Source organism: Chanodichthys erythropterus, chromosome 22 (assembly GCF_024489055.1).
Source record: "Chanodichthys erythropterus isolate Z2021 chromosome 22, ASM2448905v1, whole genome shotgun sequence".
NCBI classification, from domain to species: Eukaryota; Metazoa; Chordata; class Actinopteri; order Cypriniformes; family Xenocyprididae; genus Chanodichthys; species Chanodichthys erythropterus.
This window is the reverse complement of record NC_090242.1, coordinates 26,110,087-26,138,053: the sequence shown is the minus strand read 5'-3', so window position 1 is coordinate 26,138,053 and position 27,967 is coordinate 26,110,087. Positions and strand designations below refer to the sequence as shown.

Here is a 27,967-nt window from a genome sequence, read left to right as displayed (position 1 = left end):
TCTTTCTCTTTGTATTTTTATGCCAATATGGTACAACATTATTCTATTCAAATCAAAGTGATAAATGAGTCAGGTCAAAATGAACATATGAGGAATAAAATGAGTAATCTAAATTACATTTTTTTTTTTTTATTTAGTTTATATATATATTGCTCAAGAAGTTAATGCTGGTTCTGATAGAAAGGTGTCAGAATACACAGTGCATCATAGTTTGATGTGTATGGGGCTGCATAGCCGCAGACCAGTCAGGGTGCCCATGCTAACACTGGTCACGTGAGCATCAGAACTGGACCACGGACTGATGGAAGAAGATGGCCTGGTCTGATGAATCACGTTTTCACGTTAAAGGCTGGGTGCGTCACTTCCAATCTATAGAGCCCCACCTCGCAACTTACAGGTCTTAAAGGATCTGCTGCTAACATCTTGGTGCCAGATACCACAGCAGACCTTCAAGGGTCTAGTGGAGTCAATGCCTCGACGGGTCAGGGCTGTTTTGGCAGCAAAAGGGGGACCAACACAATATTAGGAAGGTGGTCAATGTTATGCCTGATCGGTGTATAAAACACTTTTTAAATTAATTTTAGTTGAGCCCCTATCTTACAACCAATATTTTCATCATTCAAACATTCTAACTCATAAAAGTAAATTAAAACAGAGATTAGCATTTACAATAGATTTATTAGTTCTGCAGTTAATTGTAAATATCAAAATACCACACAAAGCTTTATAGACCAAAATATACAATACTGACTTTTCACATGAAGAGTGTTATCAAAATAACCACATGTGTACTGCAATCATACTTATCAATATACTGCATCATGCAAACCATCTAGAGTTGTGTACAACAGATTTAGAAAGGCAATAATGGTTCACAATTTTCAAACGTGCTCTCAGGTCACTTAGAATATACAAAAACCATATTATGTTTACCCTTATTATTACTTATCTCAGATAATCGTATTTGTTATGGAAGGCATCAGGGAGGTAGAGACCAGTGATTACCTTTAGTAATGGCAGATTAATAAATTAATAGCGACAAAGAGATTAAACTCAGAAACCACAGTGGGATGGATTAGGTGTCCATAGCAGCTTAGACAAACCCTGATGTAAGCACATGTACATACATGCTTTAATTACATATAGATTAATTCACATAAGCAAATATATATTTTTATACAAGTGAACAGTAGAATATTTTATACATAGACAAAAATATTCTTTAATAAAGTATTTCAAAGGCTTCTTTTTTTCCTTTACATAGTGTCTGAGAAGCTTTGGATGTCAGATTCAATTAGGTGAAGTAACACGAATCATACATTAAAGTACAATAAAAAGGTATAAATAATAAATCTGAAGACTTTAAATCACTAACGCCAAGTACCATTTCAATATAAACACAATACAATATTGGGATATTATTGCATCATGAATCGCACAGCAGACAAAACACTGGTAGAAAAGGTTCATAAATAATATTCTAAACCCATTCATGATCCATCCATTTTAGTCTTTGTCTGCTCTGGCCTTCTATAAGCCGAAACAAGATCAAAAAGTGCCACCAATCACTGATGAGAATTTCAAGATCTCCCACTTTGGCTCAAGTATCTATCGTGTACAGGAAGCACGACCACTCAAGAAGAACAACTTGCCCTCTATTCCATCTGAAGGCTATAACAAGCAGGGTCAGGAAACTTTACCATGTTTTTCCCAAGTCAGAGGTCACTAGGAAGATGGTTTGTTGTACCCAAACAGCCCCACAGGAAAGTACTTCACATGAGTGGGCCACTGAGACGCCAGCTGGAAGAACTTCACATCATTCCACTCCATCCCATCTACAGACACTGAAACATGTCCATCTCATGAGTCAAGTTTGTTCAAATACAATGGGTCCATTTTAAAAGCTAATTTATACATGAATTATGACATTTAAAATAAAAGACATGTTATGATAAAATTAATATGAAATATTTAATATTCTGCATTATAATAGGTCACTATTGTGGAAGAAATTTTAGCTCTATTTCATTACTCATATTTAAATGCTATCCCTGCAAGCAAAAACAAATGTTGGTTAGAAGTTTGAATACTGAATGTCTCTAACACTTGGGCCAGAATTACTGTGTCTGAAAATAACAAAAGGAGAAATAAAACTAGACAGGTGTCCAGTTGTGTTATGCATGTCCAATCTCATGATCGAGATATCCAGATTTGCTCCAACCTAGTAACAAAAAATGCAGAACCAATCAAGTTGGAGGAAAGTGGTGTATTGAATCATGTCACCTTTACCATGTTCCTTTTTTATAAAAACTCTTGGTCGGGGGATTTTCTCTGAAATTGGTCCGAGATCCTCCCGGCCAAGATTAAAGAATACTGAAGGCATTGTCTGGAGTCTGTCTGATTAATGCTGCGCAGCAGGTTAGTGGAACACTAAAGGGAAACATTGCCCAGGTTAGTGGTCATATCACTATGGGTTTTCCAATGGCAGCCTCTTAAGCCCGGAACACACCAAGCCGTTACTGATGAACTGGTGGTGAGGAAAGCAGACTGCGGGTTTGGCTCATGTCGGCAGCGTCTGGGTCCAAAGTTGCCCTGACACACCAAACCGATGCTCGACAGCTGACGGCCAAGTAGCACGTCCGTTCTGCACCTGCTTAAGAAGAAATGCCTTTCCGTACCAGCAGGTGGCAGTAGCTGAACAGCCAATCAGAATGATTAGATGGCCTGACTGACCAACGAGCTCCAACGCGGATTCAAAATATCGAATCGGCCGAAAAAAGCCAACGAGGACCAACTTCAGTAGACGGTGCGGACCACAGTGAGAAAACTGAGTCGACCGACGAACAAAAACTTTACGTGTTCCGGGCTTTAAACTTACCACTGACCCCTCAAATTTGGAATATTTGGTTACATCCTTGGATACTATAAATCATTTATTCACATTATTGGTATCGATCGTATCTAAATCTTTTAGGCCGCATTTACACTGCAGGACTTGATGCCCAATTTAGTTTATCAGATTTTTTCTCACAACCAGCTTACATCTTTTTTTAAAAAGTGTCCCATATCCGATTTCTGCATTTTACACTACAACACTTGGCAAAACAACCCAAGGCAGATGTACTGACCTATAAAAGCTTAGGCCAAAAAGGTAGTAAAAACGGCGTGATTTGCAATAGACACAGACAAAATGATAACACAAGCTTTAAAAGGTCAGCAAAACACTGGACTCTTAAGGTGGAGAAAAAAAGAGGAAAGCTTTTGTTATAGCCTAGGCATTGAAAAGAGTCATGTGATCACGGTTGGAGTCCACCTGAGTTGAGTTCATTCGCCACCATCGCGTTTTCAAATGACGCACAACTTGCATTGATGGGAATATCTGATCTGTCCGCAGACACAAATGCATGTATCCGAATCGTAACAGATTTATTTTCACATATGAATCAGGCCTGAAACTGATACGAGAATATTGGAATCCATGTGCTTTTTTTCTGCATACACATTTGTGGGTCATATCTGTGTCACATGCGAAAATCGGAAATTGGGTCACTTGAACCATGTAATGTAATGCGGCCTTAGACACATTATTACAAAAAACAAAAGATGTCTCAGTAAACTGCTTAATTCCTTTGTGTTCTGTAAAACATCTGTTTTTAAGTACCTCTTAGACTGGTTTGTTGATTCTTTGCAGAGCAGATGAGTCTGGTGATGCCTTCAATGATCTGACTCTTTGACTCTGTGTCTCTCTCTTTCGGCTTCTTCCCTAGAAAGATGGTCGGGACTGAAGACAGGCAAAATGAGTAAATATAGTCATGTGTGGATATGGATGAATATGGAGACTAATCAACAATAGTAGCACTGCAGTGAGAGATACAAAAAAAGCTCAGCTAAGAAAAAGAGGGGATGGAAAACACTGTATAGAGTCAAGAAAACACAGAGTGGTCTTTAGCAAAAGGACAAATGTGCATTTTCTATAAATTTAGTGGACAATCTCACCTTTCTTGTTCTTCTCCTTGGTCACCACAGTCATGGACATGGTGTTAGAGCCAGTCTGGAGCTCAATGGAGCCGGAGCTGGGCAGTCGGCTCACCTGCAAGGATCTGAATGCACACTTCAAAGTGATCTTATTGTCTCTCCGCTCTCCGTCTTTGCGCTTCTCAACCCCTGAAGATACCCAGTAATCCACCTGCAGCCCAATTGCGTCCATGCTGGGGCTCCTAGATAACAGTATCAGTTTGACCAGATTTACCAGGCTAGCATTTTTAAACTGATAACAGACGTAAGCCATAGCAATGTGAGAAACAGCAGAGCAGTGCAGATTTCTGTACAATATTATACACAAACCCTAGAGCAGCCAGTCCGCCACTTAGTGAGGGTGATGGAGGAGGCGTTGCAGAATCTTTCATCATCCCAATGGGAGATCCATGAGCAGGTGGAGAAGTTGAGGGAACTGCCAAGCTCAAAGCCAAACCTTCCTCACAATCTCCACCTACAATGAGTCAAATAAACACTTAGGGGGAAAAAACTCAAATAGTAGTAAAATGCAATTCCATTGCAAAGTGACAAGATCATTTATAAAAGAAATATAAATACTTGCTGCTATAAATAACTGGCCAATCAAACTACACTATATTAAAAAAATTTGGGACCGTCTTTACATGCACATGAACTTAATGACATCCAATTCCTAATCCGTAGGATTTAATATGGAGTTGGCCCACCCTTTACAGCTATAACAACTTCAACTCTTCTGGGAATGCTTTCCACAAGGTTTAGTAGTGTTTTTATGGGAATTTTCGACCATTCTTATAGAAGCGCATTTGTGAGGTCAGGCACTGATGTTGGACAAGCTTGCAGGCTTGCAGTTTCCTTTCTAATTCATCCCAAAGGTGTTTTATCGGGTTGAGGTCAGGACTCAGGGTGCAGGCCAGTCAAGTTCCTCCACACCAAACTCGCTCCTCCATGTCTTTATGGACCGCAGTCATGTGGAACAGGAAGGGGCCATCCCCAAACTGTTCCCACAAAGTTGGGAGCATGAAATTGTCCACAATTTATTGGTATGCTGAAGCATTAAGAGTTCCTTTCACTGGAACTAAGGGGCCATAAACAAGCCCACACCATAATCCCCCTCCACCAAAATTTACACTTGGCACAATGCAGTCAGGCAAGTACCGTTCTCCTGGCAACCACCAAACACAGACTCGTCCATCGGATTGCCAGATAGAGAAGCTTGATTCGTCACTCCAGAGAACACGTCTCCACTGCTCTAGAGTCCAGTGGTGGCGTGCTTCATACCACTGCATCCGACGCTTTGCATTGCACTTGGTGATGTAAGGCTTGGATGCAGCTGCTCGGCCATGGAAACCCATTCCATGAAGCTCTACGCACTGTTCTTGAGCTAATCTGAAGGCCACATGAAGTTTGGAGGTCTGTAGCTATTGACTCTGCAGAAAGTTGGCGAATTCTGCGCACTGTGTGCCTCAGCATGTGCTGACCCCGCTTTGTGATTTTACGTGGCCTACAACTTCATTGCTGATGTTCCCAATTGCTTAAACTTTGTTATGATACCACTAACAGTTGACTGTGGAATATTTAGTGGTGAGGAAATTTCACGAATGGAATTATTGCACAGGTGGCAACCTATCACAGTACCACGCTTGAATTCACTGAGCTCCTGAGAGCGACCCGTTTTATTTTATACACCTGTGGCCATGGAAGTGATTGGAACACCTGAATTCAGTGATTTGGAGGGGTGTTCCAATACTTTTGGCAATATAGTGTATTTATTAAGCAACAAAAATGTGATTAATTTATTTTATAAATACTACTGATAAAACTCAAAATGTGCATCCTTAAATTTAGTGGTAAGTAAACTAAAAAGAACCGACTCAGAATCCTTCATTTGGGATTCAGACCACACTGGTGCCATTGTACGTTTTTGATTTGATAAAAAGAACAAGCTCACAAGAGTCACTTGTTGAGGAATCAAACACACTGTCTGAGTTTTTGTTCCCAACTCTAATGGTAATATATCATTACTTAAAAAAAAAAAAAAAAAAAAAAAGACAAACCTGAAGATCCTGGGCTGGGCTCTATCAATCCCACCTTAACCACCTGTTGAAAGAAAAAAGGAAATATGAATCCATTCATCATTAAAAGATTCAAATACATTTGTTGTATTGCCATACATTACAGTTAAAACATCTGTAATTTTTTTTAATTAATACAGTAAAAAGGAAGTGAAGGGAAGATTTCTATTTCAAATAAATGCTGCTCTTTTGAAAATTCTAATAAAAAAGATTTTTTTAAAAATAAAAAATATAATCCCAGTTTTCACAGAAATATTAATATAGAAAACAGTTGTTTTAAATTATAATATTTCACAAAATTAGTTTTACTGTATTTTTGATCAAAAATATGAAGCCTTGGTGAGCATAAGAGACTTTTCAAAAAAAATTTAAAGAATGCTTTTGAATGCTAGTATAACATTAACTAGAATGTTAATGTACTCACACCCACAAAAGGAACAAAACTTTGGTAGGAATCTTCTTCTTGCCTAGAAGAGTAAAACAACATGAAATAAAATCTAATAAAAAAATATTTGAAATGATGAGGTGATAGAATTCATCTCACTCACGTCTTATGTTTGCAGGTCAGCATGGCCTCAGCAATGGGGAGCTGATGCGTAACTGCAGATCCGTTAATGTATTGTAGAATTCGTCCAGCCACATCCACAAAGTCAGCAGAGGAAGAAGCTGGAGACATACAGGAACAAATTATATGGACAATCGCCAATATAATAACATCTCAACGAGCACAGAAAAGAGAAATGGTACATTCCACTTCAAGATTAAAAATGAAAAAATAAATAACCATGGTGGGGGTTAAACAAATGCACTACTTACCAGTCTGGGGAGGCTCTGGCCGGCTGAAAAACTCTCTCCATGAGCTGTCCAGGAAGGAAGAACTGTAGCGATTGTCCAGAGAACCCAGGTGTTTGGCCACGGGGTGAGAGCCTGTGGAGACACTCACATGATACAGCATGCACTTTTTATTTTTGAAAAGCTTTTGGCATTTTTGTGTGCCAATATCACTGTGTTTAGAGGTTATCTATACGCACCTAAAGGCACCACAAGAAACTTCATGTGGCTGAGCCAGTCAGACATCTTGTTGGCGAGCTGAGAGACAAAGAATCTCAAAACGGCTCCTAAGTAGCTCTGACCTCCAATCGCCACAACCTTCACCGGTTTGGGCATGATGGAGTTACAGTTGCAGCTGTGAGAATAGAGAAGGAACAATAAAAACATGCACCACACTGCAGACACAGGAACTGGTCTAAAATCTTCAATCAACATTGTGATTCATATTGACAACCATGAATATTAACATCATGAGATTCGCCAGCCAGCCATCACTACAGACTATGTCATTTCTTATTTGAGTTTATTCTCACTCTTTCCCACAGTTACACTCACAATTTCTGTATGCGTGTGAGCAGGGCGGAAAGGACGGCCTGGATTTCTGATCCTGAACAGGTGCACACCACTGGCAGCTTTTGGGCCTGCAGCAGCTCAGCCACATACTGCAGACACACAGAGGCATATTTCTCTTATCTGAAGTTGAACTACTGTAAATATGTTTTATCAGAGTATCTATGCATACTGAAGTCTTATCCATTTTGAAGTAAATGGCTATGTTCTGTACAGAGTGGTCAGGCAGGCACACAGGAAGTGAAATAGATTGGTATTTACATGTCCTTGCCAATCGCTGCCGTTCACCAAGATAAGGCTGTCAGGAAGGGTGCTGTCAGACAGCAGAATCTGGTTGAGCTGGTCGTATACTATCTTCCTTGGCATCTGCAAAAAAGAGTGTGACTGAAAACATTTTCTCAGACAAGCATTTTAAGCATGAACTTTAAGGTGCAGTGTATAATTTCCAGTGTTAGAGAGTATCTAACAACATAGTGAAGCTACTAACTGAACTACCATCACAGAAGTGTGACAGCAGCTAAGCTGCTTTTAAATAATGTAGCATTAAAAGGGTTAGTTCACCCAAAAATGAAAATAATGTCATCAATTACTCACCCTCATGTCGTTCCACACCCGAAAGACCTTCATTCATTTTCAGAACACAAATTAAGATATTTTTGATAAAATCTGATGGCTCAGAGGGGCCTGCATTGCCATTGCCATTTCCTTTTTCAATGCCCAGAAAAGTACTAAAGACATTTAAACAGTTCATGTGAGTACAGTGGTTCAACCTTATATTATAAAGTGACGAAAATACTTTTTGCGCACCAAAAAAACAAAATAACGACTTTATTCAACAATTTCTAGTGATGGGTGATAACAAAACACTGCTTCATGAAGCTTTGAAGATTTACAAATCTTTTGTTTCGAATCAGTGGTTCGGAGCGCGTATCAAACTGCCAGAGTGACGTGAACTACTGAAATGTTGAAACGCTTATGACGTAACAAAGCCTCGTTTACTGAAATCATGTGATTTTGCCGCTCTGAACCACTGATTTGAAACAAAAGATTTGTAAAGCTTCAAAGTGTTTTTATATCGTCCATCACTAGATATTGTTAATATTAAGGTTGAACCACTGTAGTGAACCGATTTAAATATGTTATTAGTAGCTTCCTGGGCATTAAGAAAGGAAATGATCTTGCTGGCAATGAGAAATAGCTTAATTTGTGTTCCGAAGATGAACGATTTTATACGGTTTAAAATTTTGGGGTGTATTTTTTTTTTTTATATAAAAGCAATGAATACTTTTATTCAGTAAGTATACTTTGACAGTATATTTTTAAATTGTTACAAAATATTTCTATTTCAAATAAATGCTGTTCTTTTGAAACATGCTTTGAAAAAATCTGTTCTATACATCAAAGAATCCTGAGAATTTTTCCCTAATGGCTTCAACAAAAATATTATGCAGCACAACTGTTTTTAACATTTATGATAATAATAATTATAAGGAGAAGAAGAAGAAGAAATTATCATATTATCAGCAAATCATGATTTCTGAAGGATCATGTGACACTGAAGTTCAGCTTTGCCATCACAGGAATAAATTGCATTGTATAATAGATTAAAATAGAAAACCATTGCTTTAAATTGTAATAATATTTCACAATATTACTGCTTTACTACATTTTTAATGAAATAAATAGTGAGCAAGAGATTAATTTTAAAAACATTTCTTCTGAACAGTAAGGTATTGGTTTAAGTTTAAATGTCATCTTAATTGAGATGAGACTGTTTTGCATCAGATAAATACTACTGTTACTGCAGAAATAACATTCTTATAATTGAATTGATAGGGTTTATTTTCTATATCTTTTCTGTGGTCAGATTTTGTTCGCAGCTTATAGTGTAGCTATCTACATTTTAAAGAGTATTTTATAAGATTAACACTGATTTCTTTTTTCATTCTAGTGGCGGCAAACGAAATTTCACAAATAATAGGGTCTAAACAAGGTTCCAAACAAAAAGATGCCCGACAAACAGACAGCCCTACCCCAAGCCCATGCCATTGGCTGAATCAGTTGACATGTCGAACCTACACGTTTCAGGAAACCAATTTAGGAATAGCAAGCTTAAAATCATCTCTGCACATTAAACTGAGATGAAGAGAATGTACTTCAAAAAATTACACTGAAAAAAAATAAACGCTTCACCTTTAAGAGCTCTCGTATTGTGGATGACTCAGAAATGGCTATTTCGGTCTCACAAACCGCATGGTTTCTCACAAACATTTGATAAAAAGCAACAGAGATGGTGAGCAGCAAATATATGTTTAAGTGGAATGCATCATGCAGGAAGGAATTAAAATAGCACTTCATCACAATGGCCTTTGAGTATGTTTTGACACCACTGCACAAAAGTGAAACACCATATGATCCAGGTGTTGAATCATGCTAGACCTAATACAGAGTTACATAAGGAGAAATATCGCCCACTCTCTCTCTCTCTCTCTCTCCTCTAGCAACACACCCACACCCCCCGCTCACTAATCCTCATGCACAGCCCAAATGAATCACCATATTCTCTGCTTTGCCCTCTCACATGCACACAAACAAACAATTTCCTGAGCAAAGAGCCCTTTGGGGTTTATTGATTCTGCTGAGCTTCAGTCAGAGCAACTTAAGAAGAGTGAGACAGCTGTCCTTGGCTAAGTGCTATCTCTGTGTGTGTGTGTGTGTGTGTTACCTGAGGGGTGAGGCTGAGCTCGGGAGATCTCTCACTGTCTGAGCTGTTGGTGCGTTCGCTGAGCGGTTTGGACAGCTGTCTCTCTTTCATAGGGGTCCCTCGCCTCTGTTTGGGGGTATGACTGCCATCCAGCCTGGAGAGAATTTCACAGCTGCTTTTATTTATTTGCTATACACTCCATTTTTTCTCAATATGTGCCCAAAAGTCTAAAAGAATAATGAACTATGTACATAGTTTGTGCATAGAATACATTAAGAGTGGGCGGTATTACCCACAACTTCACGGTATGAGTCATTTTATATCATGATGTAACAGTACATATAACAATGTGGTTAATTTTGAAAGAAAGGTAAGTAATTGTTTATTTATTAATGTGCTATTGTCTTTCTAAATGTTTCGTTAGCATGTTGCTAATGTACTGTTAAATGTAGTTAAAGTTACCATCATTTCTTACTGTATTCATGGAGACAAGAGCCAGCGTCACTATTTTCATTTTTAAACACTTGCAGTCTGTATAATGCACAAATACATCTTCATTCTTTGTAAATCTCTCCAACAGTGTGCAATGTTAGCTTTAGCCACAGAGCACTATCAAACTCATTCAGAATCAAAATGTAAACATCCAAATAAATACTATACTCACATGATCCGACACATGCATGCAGTATGCATAACGAACATTTTGTAAAGACCCATTTGAGGGTTATATTAGCTGTGTGAACTTTGTAAATGCACTGTATTATAGTCGAGAGCTCAGGGGGGCAGGGAGCGTGAGGAATTAAAGGGGCCGCAGCCTGAATCGGTGCATAGTTAATGATGCCCCAAAATAGGCAGTTAAAAAAATTAATTAAAAAAAAATCTATGGGGTATTTTGAGCTGAAACTTCACAGACACATTCAGGGGACACCTTAGACTTATATTACATCTTGTAAAAACTGGTTCTAGGGCACTTTTAAATAATCAAGTTGAATTATATTTTATAAATAAAAGGTACTCCAGCTCAAATGATTATTTTCTCTTTTTTATTTGGTACTTGATGGAATAAAACCAAAAGATAAAATCACCAGTAGAGAAAAATCTGTATTGGCTACATAGCGAACAGCAAACAGTCCACCCAAAAATAAAAATTGTTATCATTTACTCACCTTTGTCTTGTTTCAAACCTGTTTGAATTTCTTTCTTCTGTGAAACACATAAGAAGATATTTTGGAGAATGTTGGTAACTGAACAGTTTTTATTCCTTTTTACTTTCATTGTATGCACAAAAAATACAATGGAAGTCAATGGGAACCGATTCTGTTTGATTATCAACATTTTCATTTTTGGGTGGACCATCCCTTTAAATACAGGTTTAATGTGAAATACCAACCTGGGAGAGGGCATGTTAGTGCTATTGCTCCTCTGTGGGGTCCGGGGCCTCTCCGCCACTGATAAAGTGATGCTAGGGGTCCCGTCGGCTATCACCTCCACTTCATTGAGTTCCTATAGCATAACCTTCTCAATGAATACTAGTTTATAGGCTCACAGAGGACAAAAGTGGTTTTACTACAGACTGAATGTGAGGGGTGTGAAAAGGGGACAGATAAAGAGGTGCAATCAGTCTCACCAGTGTGTCCATTTCTGAGAAAGCATCATCCAGCTGCGCACTGGGGGAACGCTGGATTTTACCAGATACAGTCTGCTCGCCCCTCTTCGGGAGAAAGAATTGACATGGGAAAAAAAAAAAAAAAAAAGACATACAGTGGTCCCAAAATGTATAAAGACATTATGGTGGCATTAATGGCATGTCAATTGAAAAAAGAAAAAAAAGCTAAATATTTCACAAAAGGAATTTTTACATGTTAATATATAAAACAATAGATATACTGTACAAAATGAGGACAAAAGGTATTTGGACACTTTCATATAGGTAATGTGACCATAGTCAGTTGATTAAAAGCAATTTCCAAAATTACTAGCTTAAAAGTCCAAATAGTTTTGGTTTACCTCATATATTCCTCCTTTATATATTCATATTCATTAGATTTCTCTGAGCCCATACATGTTTTAAGTATGGATGTCCTGTAAAGACCACATTCAGGGCTTTTCAGAGATACCAAATGTTTGGAGGTTTGACCATGACAACTCCCTCTCCTTGGTCTTTATGACTGAATGACATTGACTGAATGATCAAATTTAGTACTCTTATGGAAATAGGATATTTTGTAATTATTTAAAGACTAAATTTCCAAATGGTTTGTCAAAAAATCTCATGAAAACGTTATAAGGTTTCAAATCAGAATGACTTTGTTATGAAACGGCATCGATTTCATACATGTCCTCTGTAGAGGTTTATCAGGGATCAGGGGAGACACAATAAGTGAATAGCAAAAGAAATTAAATATAAGATGAAATGAAAATGTTATTACTCTCATTATTACACTTCTTTTTTCATTACATGTAAACTTAAAAACACATTAATATGCAAATTAGATACAATGTATAGAATGAGACTACCCATTTATGGCCATTTTTACTCACATATTATATTGTAAAATGGTAAAATCAAATAATTCTTTTATATCTTGCATAACATATTTAAGAATCATCTTTACAAATTTTGGTTAGAAAAATAGCCTGAAACCTAAGAATTGATTGGTGAATGAAAAAAAAAAAAATTGAATTTGGGATTTTCCTTAGTTGTCAGTTATAATCATCAAAATTAAAAGAAATAAACATTTGAAATATATCAGTATGTGTGTAATGAATGAATATAATATACAAGTTTCACTTTTTGAATGGAATTAGTGAAATAAATCAAATTTTTGATGATATTCTAATTATATGACCAGCACCTGTATATACATACACACATAAGAAAAGCAGTAATAATGCAAAGCAATGAAAGCTAAATTGCAGCGCTAATGACACTCACAGGATTCAGCTTGTCTTTGCTGTAGCTGCATCTACTATTCAAGCTACCAAACTCCGTCTGAGAGCTGGACTGTGACATGCCTTCAAAATATGGCCTAAAATACACACACAAAAAGCCAGGGTCAGAATAAGAAAACTGAGATGTAGGCAGTTTGCCCACTCAGAATGTGGCTAAAAAAAAGCTCAGTTTTTAGTCAGTTTATTTCTACATTTGAGAGTGAAATATGCTGCGTGTACATGCTTCTTCTTATATACAATATATACCAGAATCTTTTGCAACAACACTATTACATTTATTGGCAGCCTCCTTCCTTGTATAATCAAATCAGTGTAATGCAAAGCAAAATTACTAAATGGATATCTGAAAGTGGGTGCCATAAGAGAATGTGGTACCGGAGTTTGGGTTTGGGGGTGCTGATAATACTGTCCGTCTCCTCCATGTCTGGGCCGCTGTCACTGGGGTTGTACATTTCAAGACTGTCATAGAGCTCATCCAGGTCCTCTTCCACATCCCGGATCTGCTCTCGGGACACATGATCCAAACCGAACCCCACCTGCATGCATAATATTACCCATCGATTACTCATAGAGATTAATGATATATACAGTGGGTACAGAAAGTATTCAGACCCCCTTCAATTTTTCACTTTTTGGTATATTGCAGCCATTTGCTAAAATCATTTAAGTTCATTTTTTTCCTCATTAATGTACACACAGCACCCCATATTGACAGAAAAACACAGAATTGTTGACATTTTTGCAGATTTATTAAAAAAGAAAAACTGAAATATCACATGGTCCTAAGTATTCTCTGGCCGGGCCATTCAAGAACAGTCACGGAGTTGTTGTGAAGCCACTCCATTATTTTAGCTGTTTGCTTAGGGTCATTGTCTTGTTAGAAGGTAAACCTTCGGCCCAGTCTGAGGTCCTGAGCACTCTGGAGAAGGTTTTCGTCCAGGATATCCCTGTACTTGGCCGCATTCATCTTTCCCTCGATTGCAACCAGTCGTCCTGTCCCTGCAGCTGAAAAACACCCCCACAGCATGATGCTGCCACCACCATGCTTCACTGATGGGACTGTATTGGACAGGTGATGAGCAGTGCCTGGTTTTCTCCACACATACCGCTTAGAATTAAGGCCAAAAAGTTCTATCTTGGTCTCATCAGACCAGAGAATCTTATTTCTCACCATCTTGGCAAACTCCATGCAGGCTTTCATGTGTCTTGCACTGAGGAGAGGCTTCCGTCAGGCCACTCTGCCATAAAGCACTGACTGGTGGAGGGCTGCAGTGATGGTTGACTTTCTACAACTTTCTCCCATCTCCCGACTGCATCTCTGGAGCTCAGCCACAGTGATCTTTGGGTTCTTCTTTACCTCTCTCACCAAGGCTCTTCTCCCCCGATAGCTCAGTTTGGCCAGACGGCCAGCTCGAGGAAGGGTTCTGGTCGACCCAAATGTCTTCCATTTAAGGATTATGGAGGCCACTGTGCTCTTAGGAACCTTAAGTGCAGCAGAAAGTTTTTTGTAACCTTGGCCAGATCTGTTCCTTGCCACAATTCTGTCTCTGAGCTCTTCAGGCAGTTCCTTTGACCTCATGATTCTCATTTGCTCTGACATGCACTGTGAGCTGTAAGGTCTTATATAGACAGGTGTGTGGCTTTCCTAATCAAGTCCAATCAGTATAATCAAACACAGCTGGACTCAAATGAAGGTGTAGAACCATCTCAAGGATGATCAGAAGAAATGGACAGCACCTGAGTTAAATATATGAGTGTCACAGCAAAGGGTCTGAATACTTAGGACCATGTGATATTTCAGTTTTCCTTTTTTAATAAATCTGCAAAAATGTCAACAATTCTGTGTTTTTCTGTCAATATGGGGTGCTGTGTGTACATTAATGAGGAAAACAATGAACTTAAATGATTTTAGCAAATGGCTGCAATATAACAAAGAGTGAAAAATTTAAGGGGGTCTGAATACTTTCCGTACCCACTGTAGGTACCGTATCGGTTATCGGCCGATATTAGGTTTTTTTTTTTTTTATTATTTATCGGCTGAAATAGGATATACCTGTATATTGTGCATGCTCAGTTACCCTATTTTTACCTTTAGAATACCTTTCTCATCATCTGATGCTCACTCAAGTGTTAATATTTAAAAACACTAATAACACATAAAAAAATGATTTATTTGAAAAAAGGTTTTATTGGATAAATTTAATCATTTTAATGTCAGGTGTTTATTGGTTATTAGCCAGTTTATGAGAAAATAATTACCAGTTTATCTGTATCAGCCAGAATTGTAATGCACCCCTAATTACTCATTTCATTTTTTAATGAAGATTTGCACTGTTCTAAGTGACCAAATCCAATTCTTAAAGACAAACTGGTGGGAAACAGAAAAGAAAAGACCTTCACCAAAAGAGCGTATGAATTTATAGACAGGATGCAATTACCTCATCAGACACTTTAAACCATTTCACCAATGCCATAAGCTTCTGTTTGATGTTGGGTTGCTGGATTTAAAACACAAACACCTTGTTAGACAGAAAACGGGGGAGTCATAAGCAACAATAGCAAAGAGACACAAATTAACCATATATCTGTCTGAGCAACAGGAGGGAACAAAAATAGCAGCAAGCAGAGAGTGGAAAAAAAGCTGTCACAACAAGCACAGAGCGCTGGCGAAGGCTTGTCAGCTAGAAGACGAAGCGCACAGGAAAACAAAACTGAAGGCATCTGAGAGCAGGAAGCAGATAAAACGTTCATGTGCTCAGAAGCCCCATCCCTAGTTTCCATATGATTGCAAAAATTGCAGCAGCTCCCATTGCAGTCGCTGCTACGTCTAAAGAACATCAGTGGCCCCAGGGAGAAATGTGCAGTTGTCTCTTGACAAAGCCTGAGTCAACATGGAGACAGAGAGAAAGCTGCTCTGGTTCTCTGAGGTCTGTTTTCTAATTCTGGAGAGATCACTTACGTCACTTACGTTAGCTCTGGTGATGGAGGCTGTGGAAGGGAGCTTACGACGAGGTTTCTTTTTCCTCAGTTCATCCTCGTCGTCGTAGAGGTACTGCCCAAAAGTGACAAATCAAGCTTTAAAACCACCTCAAAAATTTGAATTCAATAACAGTTCAACGTGTCTATGTCTCTCAAGCATATTATATATACTTTTAGGTTACAATGGTCATTTTTTTCAGAATCTGAATTGGTATTTAGATATATTTATAGACCAAAGCAGTGTGGGTACCAACATTCTTCAAATATCTTCTTTTATGTTCCAGAAAAGAAAGAAAATCATACAGGTTTGAAATGGCATGAAGGTGAGTAAATGTAAATAAACAGAATTTTCATTTTTGGCAAACTATTGCCAAAATATTATTATTATTTTTATTATTATTTTTTTTTTTTTTTACTATAAATACACTAAAACTGCCAGTAGGTGTTGGTAAATGTCTAAATGAATGAGTCATTGAGTCATTCATTCATTTGATTCGTTCAAATGGCTGATTCATTCAGGAATGAAGTAAATGGCTCTCTTTTTGAATGGGCCACTGAAACACTGGTTCACCTGATTGATTCGCTCAAAAAATAGATTCATTTAGAATGAGAAACGAAACACTGCTGTGTTGTTCGGAGACACACAGTTCTGCTCTGGCTTTATAGGTTGTATTTTCGTTGGCAAAACTGAGCAAAAACAAACAATATTGTTGTGTCTAAAATATAAAACAATATTAACTTCTTATTTATTGAACTTGCATAAAATCAATATCACATTTGCACTTGTGCTATTCAGGACAAAAACAGCACTTGTGTGAAATTGCACTTGTTACCTGTGTAATATTGCTAAATCATATGATATAAATATGAGACAAAAACTAATACAGAGGCATTTTTGCTCTAGGATTCATCACGCAGCGAGTTATTGCCCTGCGTCACCAATAAACTTTATGAAATGTAAGATGACCTACATAGGTCCGGGGCGGGGAGGGTGTGTTAAATGCACTAAATTAACACATTTGGATAAGCAGTTTGGAGAATGAATGGATTTTCTTGGTAACCACCAACTGGAATGGATTCAATGGAAAAGAGCTGCATGAACATTCTTCAAAACTTCTTTTTTCGGTTTCACAGTCATAGAGGTTCAAAACTACATAAGGATGAGTAAATAATAACAGAATTTTTGTTTTTGATTCAACGTAACCCATTTTTGCTGCCTATATTTTCTCACTTTGGCTAGAGGGTCTTCACAACACTTGACAAGTTCTTACACTTCTTATCTAATAATATTTTTGCTATACAAAGACCATGCAGTGCATTTCTTCAGTGATCTGACTTCAATAGATTCACTTCAGTCTTTGTGCACTGTTGTAATTCACTAAACAGGAAATAGGCAAGATGGCTGAATGTCAAAATCAATCAGTTCTATTTCACAGGCCTTACCTGCCCCTGTAGAGGATCATCACTGCCGTCCTGCTCTGATGAATAGCTTTCCTCTTCCTCCTCAGAGTAATTATCAAAGTCTGGTGAACGATCTGAAAGGAAGAAAAGAGAAACCATGTGAGTTATTAAACCAGAGCAGGCCTGGAAAACAGCTTTCAGAAAGTGTTCTGAAAATTGTGGGGGAAAAAAAAACAGCCTTGACCTGTTTTTGTAATTTCCCATTAGCTTGTTCAATTTGAAATATATAGATCAACATGTGCGGCTCACCGGATAGCTTGGACTTTGGTCCCTCTGGGTCGATGGGCTGACTGGAGAGAGAATAGACCCTGATCTCAGCAACGGGCACCGGTGAGTCCTTCACCGTTGTGTGCAAGCCCAACACCTGAGCACCTTCTGTAGGGTGCTGCATCACCTACGGACAGGGGGAACAAAAGCCATGAAGTACACTGAAAGACAAGGGGATCAGAACAGAACAGACTATAAAACATATCTGCTAAATGATTACACTACAAACAAACTACAAAATTTTGATTAGTTAAGGTGCCTAAATTTAGATGTTTGCAGCAAAAAATTATTTAATAAATTGGTCTAAAACACAATTTTCGTGCAGTTTTAATATTTTATTCTTGGTTAATTTAGATATTTTTGACTATTTTCTTCTTCTTGGTTTGAAATTAAAGGTTCCATCGAACGTTTTTTTTTTTACAAGATGTAATATAAGTCTAAGGTGTCCCCTGAATGTGTTTGTGAAGTTTCAGCTCAAAATACCCCATAGATTTTTTTTAATTCATTTTTTTAACTGCCTATTTTGGGGCATCATTAAATATGAGCTGATTTATGCTGTGCGACCCCTTTAAATCTCGTGCTGTCCGCCCACAGAGCTTGCGCTTGCCTTAAACAGTGCCCTAAACAAAGTTTACACAGCTAATATAACCCTCAAATGGATCTTTACAAAGTGTTCATTATGCATGCAGCATGCATGCGGCGGATTATGCGAGTAGTGTATACTGTTATATTGTTTACATTTGATTCTGAATGAGTTTGAGCCTATGCTCCATGGCTAACGGCTAACACTACACTGTTGGAGAGATTTATAAAGAATGATGTTGTGTTTATGAATTATACAGACTGCAAGTGTTTAAAAAAAAATAAAAAATAGCGACGGGTCTCTTGTCTCCGTGAATACAGTAAGAAACGATGGTAACTTTAACCACATTTAACAGTACATTAGCAACATGCTAACAAAACATTTAGAAAGACAATTTACAAATATCACTAAAAATATCATAATATCATGGATCATGTCAGTTATTATTGCTCCATCTTTCCATGTACTGAACTCTTGTTATTTACCTATGCCAAGATAAATTCAATTTTTCATTCAAGGGCACCTTTAATAATAATATGAAATGCTGTGGATGTGCTTTCAACAGTTAGTCATGTACTGAATCATAGTACAAATGCAAATGTCTTGGCATTTATTTGGGCATTAAATTACAGATACAAAATGACCTGTATGGATTTTGGCGCATTTGTGAGAAGTTTCAGTATTGTTAACTCCATTAAAGTGACAGAAAACTGACTGAAGCACAGAAAGTAATTCTCTTCCTCCTCCTACAGCAGCTTCCCGGTCTTATATGGCAATTTTTCTGAAAAGCATTTTCAAATCTGTGCTGAAATGTGAGAGTTCATTTTCCTTTAACAAGATTCACACAAGTAGTCTAGAATCACACAAAAATGTGGCCGAACTGGATTAGTAGCGTTTTGCAGTTCCTCACCTCAGCCATATTTATCATTCCTAGTGCGAGGGTCTTGTAGCCCAGTATAGTGCGATTCTTGTACCGCTTGCGTCTCTGGAGCATAATCTGAAGCTTGTTGGCATCTCTCTTCAAAAAGTGTGGGTACTGAAGCCAATATGGAAAGGGAGAGTAAGAATGAAAGTACTTAAATAATGAACATTAATCTAATTGGATCAATTTATTTAAACAGAAGGAAAGAGTCACTTAAGGACCTCCGTTAAGTTTCATCAAAGCAAAACCATAATACCGTAATATTAAATTTGAAAATGTCAATTTAGTACTAATCCCATCTAAAATGCACGCAAACCTGAAGAGAGAAGGTCAGCTGAAGATCAGTCTCTGTAAGGCCAGCAGAGGATAGCATGATTTCATTTGACCGCAAAATGCGTTTTGAGCCCTAAAGAGATATTTACAATCATTAGTCTTCTAAACATAGATTAAGCAGTTTTTCTGCAAACCAGAACAAAACAAAACAAAAAAACTTTTTTTACCTGAAGTTTAACTGCAATGACCACCGATGTGAGATCCCTGTCCAGCTCCTTCAAAATCACTAATTTTTTAAGAGTTAGACTGAGAAGTCTACAAGAGAAAACAAGAGAGATGCACATGTTGTTCTGAGTTGCTATGGCAGCTGAATGAATAATTTGTCCCCAAGCTGGCTTATCAAGTTTACCGTACAGAGTTGACATTTTCGCCTTAAATCCCAGATGCAATTTTGGCTGACATTTCACCTGAAATTCTGCACAACAATTGTGACCTTTCGTATAGTGAGTGAGAAGTGCCATGATGGTTTTTAATATATGTCACAATTGCAAATCGAAACATGTCTCCTCATAATTAAAGGGAATGATATTTACTCGCCCTCATGATGTTCCAAACCCATATGCTGCTGTTTTTTTTTCTTCTGTGGAACACAAAAGGAGAATTTACACACAGTTCTTTTTCCATAGTTCCTTTGTTTGTCTAACTTAACTCGAGAATATACCCTTTTGTGCCTTTTTGAGCCTGACGTATTATGAATGGTCAATTAAGAACTGCTTCCTTAAATCTTCTTAAGTACTACCAGTATACATGTTTGGATTAACATGAGGGTGAGTAAATGATAACAAATAGTTTGATGCAAAAAAAGAAGGGAAAAAAGAACAATGAATCTAGAAAACAGATGTACAGAAAACAAACATGACTGGAGATTCAATACCCCGCTAGCGATCTAAGGACAGCTACCATAGGATGCTGGAATGAAAATCATTTCTAAGTTCATTTCTCCACTCCACATGACACAAGACAAATAATCTCTAATTGGCAACAGACAAGGAATGCAATGTCCCAAAAACTGGGTTGTCCTCTGATACATCTCCACAAGGTGTGCTGAAATGTTTTTGGCCTGAAGTCAAAAAACACTGCATTGGTGATATTAAATTCAGGGGATAAATCTCAGAGTGACACAGCACTCAGGCTCTCGGCTCATTCAGTTTCTGCGACAGGTTGTATTTTTACAGAATGACAGGAGAACATTGTCATAAGAGTATTGCAATTATAAGAGTATTGCAATTATTGAATTTAGGTGTTTCAATCAGACCCATTTACCACAATAATCTATAAAATCAAGCAACTAGCCATGCAGTCTGAATTTGTGAAAAAAAAAAAATGGGTCATTCTCAAGAGCTCAGTGAATTCAAGCATGGTACTGTTATAGGATGGCTTTTTTTTTTTTATAAGTCAGTTCTTGAAATTTCATCCCTGCTAGATATTCCACGGTCAGCTGTAAGTGGTATTATTGGATAGTGGAAGCATTTAGCAGCAGCAACTCAGCCATGAAGCAGAAGACCACATAAAGTCACAGAGCGGGATCACGGGGTGCATAAAAGTCGCCAATGCTCTGCCGATTCCATTGCTGAAGAGTTTCAAACTTCCACTGGCATTAATATCAGTACAAAAACTGTGCGGCGGGAGTTTCACGGAATGGGTTTCCATGGCTGAGCATTTGCATGTAAGCCTCACATCCGAGCCAATGCCAAGCGTCGGATGGAGAGGTGTAAAGCACACCACTGGACGATGACATCACTGTTTTATCCAGAGCTGCTGTAGAGATAAATTAACTAAAATAATAAATAATGATTTTTACAATGTAATGAATCAATACTGAAATTACTTAAGCTGAGTGACACCATTTTCTTCTAGAGCTGCTGTGCAGCCAAAATTATTTTCCTGTTATCGCTGTAAAGCTGCTTTGACACAATCTGCATTGTAAAAAGTGCTATATAAATAAAGGTGACTTGACTTGACACCACCACTGGACTCTGAAGCAGTGGAAATGTGCTCTGTGGAGTGAAGAATCACACTTCTCTGTTTGGCAGTCTGATGGGCGAGTCTGGGTTTGACAGAATTTTATGTGCCTGACTGCATTGTGCCAACAGTAAAGTTTGGTGGAGGAGGGATAATGGTATGGGGCTGTTTTTCAGGGGTGGGCTATAGACCGCTTCCTTCCAGTTAAGGGAAATGCTTCAGCATACCGAGACATTTTTTTGGACAATGCTACAGTATGCTTCAAACTTTGTGGGAATAGTTTGGGGAAGGCACTAGTGCACAAAGCAAGGTCCATAAAGACATGGTTGGAAGAGTTTGGTGTGGAATAACTTGACTGGCCTGTAAAGAGCCCTGCCTGACTTCAACATCACTGAACACCTTTGGGTTGAACTGGAATGGAGATTGCGAGCCAGGCTTTCTCGTCCAACATCAGTGCCTAACCTCACAAATGCTCTACTGGATCAATGGGCAAAAATTCCCAAAGAAGCACTCCAAAATCTTGTGGAAAGCCTTCCTAGAAGAGTGGAAGCTGTTATAGCTGCAAATGGAGCTGCACGATTAATTGTAAAAAGATTGCGATCTTGATTCAAACACCCATATGCGATCTTATCCCTAAATGAAAATGGTTTGGCTATGTCTATTAAACCTTTAACAAGTACAATAGCAGCGGAACATTCAAATCTGCATTGGCGCTGCCGCTGAGTGATTGGTCTTTTAAACCAAACAATTTTATTTGTACATTTGTCAAGCAATTATTAATTCAAGAGATTTGTTCAAAAACACTAATAATGAATCAAGTGACACCATTATGAGCGAGTCACTGAATCATTCATTCAAGCCAATTTCATTTCATTCAAATGAATTATTTTTAATTAGACTGCAGTAATTCAATTTTTTTCAGAACTCGGAATTTTGTTTAGTTGTCTATTCAAAATGGTTGAAGAATCATGATCTTGGTGAAGAATCATGATCTCTGAAACAAACAAACAAAAAAAACGGTGATTCTTAATTTAAGGGGGGGAGGGGTATATACTATTTATATGTATGTGTTTGAGTAAAGTAAACATGTTTGTTTTATTCTATAAACTACTGACAACATTTATTCCAAATTTCAAGTAAAAACATCGTCATTTATTGGCAGAAATTGACAGCTGGTCAAAAAGCTATGTTTCCAGATCTCAAATAAAGCAAGTTTATAATTCATTTTTAAACAACACAGTACTAATGTTTTAACTAAGGGTATATTCACACGACAGCGATATGCTTAAAATGGAGAAGTTTTTCCTTCGAGTTTTCCGCATACAGACGACACCATTGTCAAAATTATCCCCATTCATACAAATCCATGAAAATGACTAAAAACTCTGTATTCTGCTGGCAGGCCATTAGATGGCGATGAAACACTATAGACTGAACATGTAATACACGTGCATGACGTCATTGTTTTCACAGATTCGCGTTTTTGATATTTACATGGAGACTGTTTTCAAAACCCTCAAAAGTTTGCATTTACAGGCCCCCAAATGTCGTTGTCATGTAAATGAACGGCCAAAAAGCATGTTTTGCATTTTAGTTGAAAACAGTGTCGTGTAAACAGCCTCTTAGGAGTGTAATCAATATTTGGTGGAATCAATCAATCAATCAATCAGTCAGTCAGTCAGCTTTTATTGGCCAGGTATGCTTAACATACAAGGTATTTTTTTGTCCCACATGTATTATAATAACTGCAGGTACCAAATAAAATGCTCTACAAAACAACATTACAACAAAGACTATTAGGCCTACATCATAATTTTACACTTAGTCACGATAATACACAAGAGAAAAGAATAGAGGTAACCTGGATGTAAAATGAAAAACAATTTAAAGTCTTTGAAGCTACCGGAAAAAAAAGCTATTCCGAAATCTGGTAGCTCTCATTTTAAAAGACTGTAACGCCTTCCAGAAGGTAAAAGTCTGAAAAGATTGTGTGCAGGATGAGAAGGGTCACGGACAATTTCCCCCGCTCATTTCTTGACAAGTGCAGATCCTGAAGGGAGGGTATGTCAGTCCCAATAATGCCTTCTGCCGTTCTAACCCTGAATAAACCTGATTTCCAATCGCAGCTTTCATGTGTCATGAAATGCCTTCTACCAGTCTTTCACGTTGCTGTTGGGTGAATTTATGCCACTCCTGCCACAAATATACAAGCAGCTCGGCTTTGTTTGATGTCTTGTGACCTTATGTCCTTCCTCTTGAGCACATCCCAGTGGTTTTCGGTGGGGTTCGGGTCTGGGGTTTGTGCTGGCCTTGACATGGTCTTGATCTGGTGGTTCACACCTTTATTGGCCTAGCTATGTAGCATGGAGCATTGTCCTGGGGAACACTGTCAGAACTGAAGGAAGCAAGTTTTCCTCAAGGATAACCTTCCTCTAATTGCACTCTAATGGTAAGACTCAGAGAGGCCTACAACCGACAGTGTCTCACAACCACTGTGAAATTTGGTGCAGAATTGGTAATCATCGGGGGGTTCTTCAGTAAGGTTGGAATCAGGCAGATCCGTCTGTGGCCACGTACAAGGCTATCCTTAAAGAAAACTTTCTTCCTTCTGCTCTGACAATATATAAGAATATAAACTTGTTTTCTTTACTCAAGGTCTGAAAACATGGCATTTTTATATGATTTTGACCTGTTTTGACCCATTTTCTGCAAATAAATGCTCTAAATGAAAATGTTTTTACTTGAAATATGGAAGAAATGTTGTCAGTAGTTTATAGAATAAAACAAAAATGTTAATTTTATTCATTTAATTTTTAACATCTACATCTTAATTGTTTTCCAGAGCTGTAATTATTTGAATCCAGTAACCAAATTTGTGTACAAAACAATTATACATCTTCGTTTACAATCTGGTTTTATTTCTAAGCAACAGATTCAATGCCCCATTACCTAAAAGCAACATCAAGAAAAGACATTAATACATAATAGCAGCTTGAACCCAGTCCTCTCTTCAAAGGGAGCTATATTGAACGGGTCTAATTCACTTACAAGTCTGTCCATGTGCATTAGAGTGTAACTCTAGAGCACAAAGGTAATGAAATTGGGAGAGGAGGGGAGACTCGGAAACACATCTCACCTTTCAGTGATCTTCTGCAAGATTCTAATGGCACAATATGCAACAACATCCATTTAGAGTTTACATTCAGCAGTAATTTTACTGATGTATTTGAACGGAAAGCACAAAGAGTCTCAAAAGCTTTTGAAAGCATTATGGAGGCAGTGTCATAGAAAAAGACCAGATTAAAAGATTCTTCAAATTAGAGTAATTCTCTTTATTCTGATTCTGCTTTTCTTCACTGCTGGCTGCTCTTACAGTCAGCCTCTTTGCATCTTTATGGACATTTTTTATTCCACTCCCTGCGTGAACAATCCTAAAGCCCCTCCTCCACGTTTCCTTATCACAATCCCTTCATGTAAATAATGAGGCTGAATATTAAACAGCATATGCATTCATTATAGGCTACAGAGAAGATGCATTTTTCTTTTTTTTAAATCAGCTCTTTTTGCAATAGCTTTCACTGCGGCAACAAAAACTGATATTTTCACTCTCCAAATTTAATGATGGCTCCACATAGGATGTGTTGTTTTTAGCAGATTGTGAGCAAGGGAAGCAAAAAGATCAGCAGTCAGTTATCAGCTAAGTGTCAACTGTCTAAAAAGGCAGGGGTTTTCAACCAAGGGCCCTCTAGGGGTATACTCCTCTTCTCCAAGTCCATATTCCAGTAATGTCTAGTATTTAGTTATATTTTACTAAAAAAACAAGTTTTATTACTTGAAACGTATATATTAGTAGCTAAAACTTATATTTTGGCAACACTCATTTGTAGTTACTTTGGATAAAAGCATCTGCTAAGTGAATAAATGTAATGTATGTTGAATATGAATGCCACATATGCAGCTAGGTCGTTTCAAATTGATTGTCATGGTATATATAAGTTCTAATATTTATAGCCTAATTAAGTATAGCCTATATAGTGCTATTGAACTAAATACTATTATCTTATGAAGCAGTTACAATAGGCAAAGTACAAGTTACAAAATTACAAGCTCAAACGTCTTTTCACTGAGCCTCTCGGTGTGTAAAGGTTGAAAGCCCATGTCTAAAGTAAGAAACCACTGTTTCATGTGATCTCCAGCAGCGTGATAGGGATTAACTATTTACTCTGATACAAAGTAGGTCCTTCAGAGGCTGTACAAAAGAGCGCAGGTCTACTATTAAGCGAAGAAGCGCCATACCTGGGCACACAGCTGGGAGAGGAGCTGTCAATCTCCCATGTCGCGAACAGGTTCATCTGAACCGGGCGACCCGAAGAAATCGTGACCGTCTTGAGATGCTGCAGGTGGGGAGACGGAGCTCCCGCTCGCTGCTGAAGCCCTCCACGCTCCGACATGCTGAAGTCTCGGGATCTGTGCTGCTGCCGGACTCGGTCAGTTTAGACACTCGCTCGTGCCTGTAGTCTTAAATGATGATGACACTTTCATTGCACGAGCCTCTTAACGTTCCCGCCTCCGCTTAGCGGTGGATTCATTGGAGACTTCACTCAGATGCAGCTGCGGCCAGTCCTGCTGCTCTGGCTTGCGTTCAATTGAGCGTTTAAAACAACATCAGGAAGCGGAAATCTCTTCTTTAAAACATATAGGCTAGTAAAGCAACGCCTCTCGTTAAAGAGGCACGTACTGCAAGCGAGCGACGCGACGGAACAAAACTGAACGCGTCTCTTGTGGGTTGTGTAGTGTAGGTCCCCTACTATTAAAGTCAGTAAGCTATTCGAACAAAAAACATAAACGTATTTTCTAACGTTTTTAAAGGTAGGCTAATATCACTTGCAGGTCACTAGCACCTGTTGTTTGTGTCATATTACCTCAATATGTCTACTTTTCCATGTGCGTTAGGCTATAATTAGTGTCTGAAAAATGCTTATTTTCAGCTGAACACTTTATACCACCCTGTAAACCAGTCATGGTTTGTTGGTCTTGATCTCCTTGACCTGGTTAGACTTGGTCTGTTGACTGATTTCGAGGAATCACTTGTGAAAATCAACAAACCATCTTGAAGGGTTAGTTCACTTTCAAATTAAAATATCCAGATAATTTACTCACCCCCATGTCATTCAAGATGTTGATGTCTTTCTTTCTTCAGTTGAAAAGAAAATAAGGTTTTTGATGAAAACATTCCAGGATTTTTCTCCATATAGTGAACTTCAGCCCAAATGGTTGAAGGTCAAAATTACAGTTTACAGCGATCCAAGGCATGAAATAAGGGTCTTATATAGAAAAAACGTCGCTCATTTTCTAAAAAAAAAAAAAAATGTAAAATTTTATACGTTTTAACCATAAATGCTCATCTTGAACTAGCTCTCTTCTTCTTCTCTATTAGAATTCCAGCAATGTAGACACTGCTAAGTGTATTACTGCCCTCCACAGGTATAAGTTTGAACTACACTGTCATATACAGTATGCTAGTGCAAGTATATAACAATTAGTTCAAACTTTAACCTGTGGAGGGCAGTAATACACTTAGCAGTGTCTACAATGCTGGAATTCTAATAGAGAAGAAGAAGAGAGCTAGTTTAAGATGAACATTTATTGTTAAAACTTATATAATTTATTTTTATTTTTTTAGAAAATGAGTGATGGTTTCTAGATAAGACCTTTATTCCTCGTCTGGGATCGTGTAGAACGTTTTGAAGCTGCACTGAAACTGTAATTTTGACCTTCAACCGTTTGGGCTCCACTGAAGTCCACTATATGGAGAAAAATCCTGGAATGTTTTCTTCAAAAAACCTTAATTTCTGTTCGACTGAAGAAAGAAAGACATGAACTTCTTGGATGACATGGGGGTGAGTAAATTATCAGGAAATTTTAATTTGAAATTGAACTAATCCTTTAAATGTTTTAGAAATTACAGAAAATATGAAGTCCTAATCATAAGCTCTATATTTCATCTCACTCTCTTTCTGTCTTTCTATCTATTTTTTTTTTAAATGCAACCCACTTGAATCTATTATGGTAGTGGCAGCTCCTAAAACACTGCAGCCACCCACACTGGCACCATTTGTAGTTTATCTCTCCCTGACAGATTGGAGCCAGGGAGAAGCAAAGTTTCATGACATCAAGTCCTGAAACATGCAGACTGCCGAGGATTAATCAAAAAGAGCCCTGAGTTCCTTACACTTTCTACATTTTAATCTTTTCGGATAAAGCTGAAGCTGAACACATGTATTCCCTAAAGGTTATAATGTCTGCTCTATTTC

At 38.0% G+C, this 27,967-nt stretch overlaps 1 protein-coding gene across 2 annotated transcripts; it reads right to left on the bottom strand.

The window, feature by feature from the left end:
- Positions 1 to 667: 667 nt before the first annotated feature.
- Positions 668 to 26,288, bottom strand: pacs1a (phosphofurin acidic cluster sorting protein 1a). 2 transcript variants are annotated; one of them, XM_067375251.1, is made up of 24 exons: positions 25,950 to 26,288; positions 19,859 to 19,946; positions 19,675 to 19,764; positions 19,347 to 19,472; positions 17,836 to 17,980; positions 17,569 to 17,660; positions 16,106 to 16,198; positions 15,585 to 15,644; positions 13,522 to 13,682; positions 13,130 to 13,223; positions 11,822 to 11,905; positions 11,585 to 11,697; positions 10,216 to 10,348; positions 7,752 to 7,856; positions 7,476 to 7,582; positions 7,121 to 7,275; positions 6,906 to 7,016; positions 6,638 to 6,755; positions 6,514 to 6,556; positions 6,072 to 6,114; positions 4,345 to 4,489; positions 3,997 to 4,217; positions 3,662 to 3,781; positions 668 to 1,844 (listed from the first exon to the last, which is right to left on the bottom strand). In XM_067375251.1, the coding sequence occupies exons 1-24, from the start codon at positions 26,102 to 26,104 to the stop codon at positions 1,726 to 1,728; spliced, it is 2,721 nt and encodes a 906-aa protein (XP_067231352.1). In that variant the 5' UTR covers positions 26,105 to 26,288; the 3' UTR covers positions 668 to 1,725. The 2 variants fall into 2 exon arrangements, with proteins under 2 accessions (XP_067231352.1, XP_067231353.1); XM_067375252.1 differs by having other exon boundaries at positions 16,115 to 16,198.
- Between the last annotated feature and the right edge of the window lie 1,679 nt (positions 26,289 to 27,967).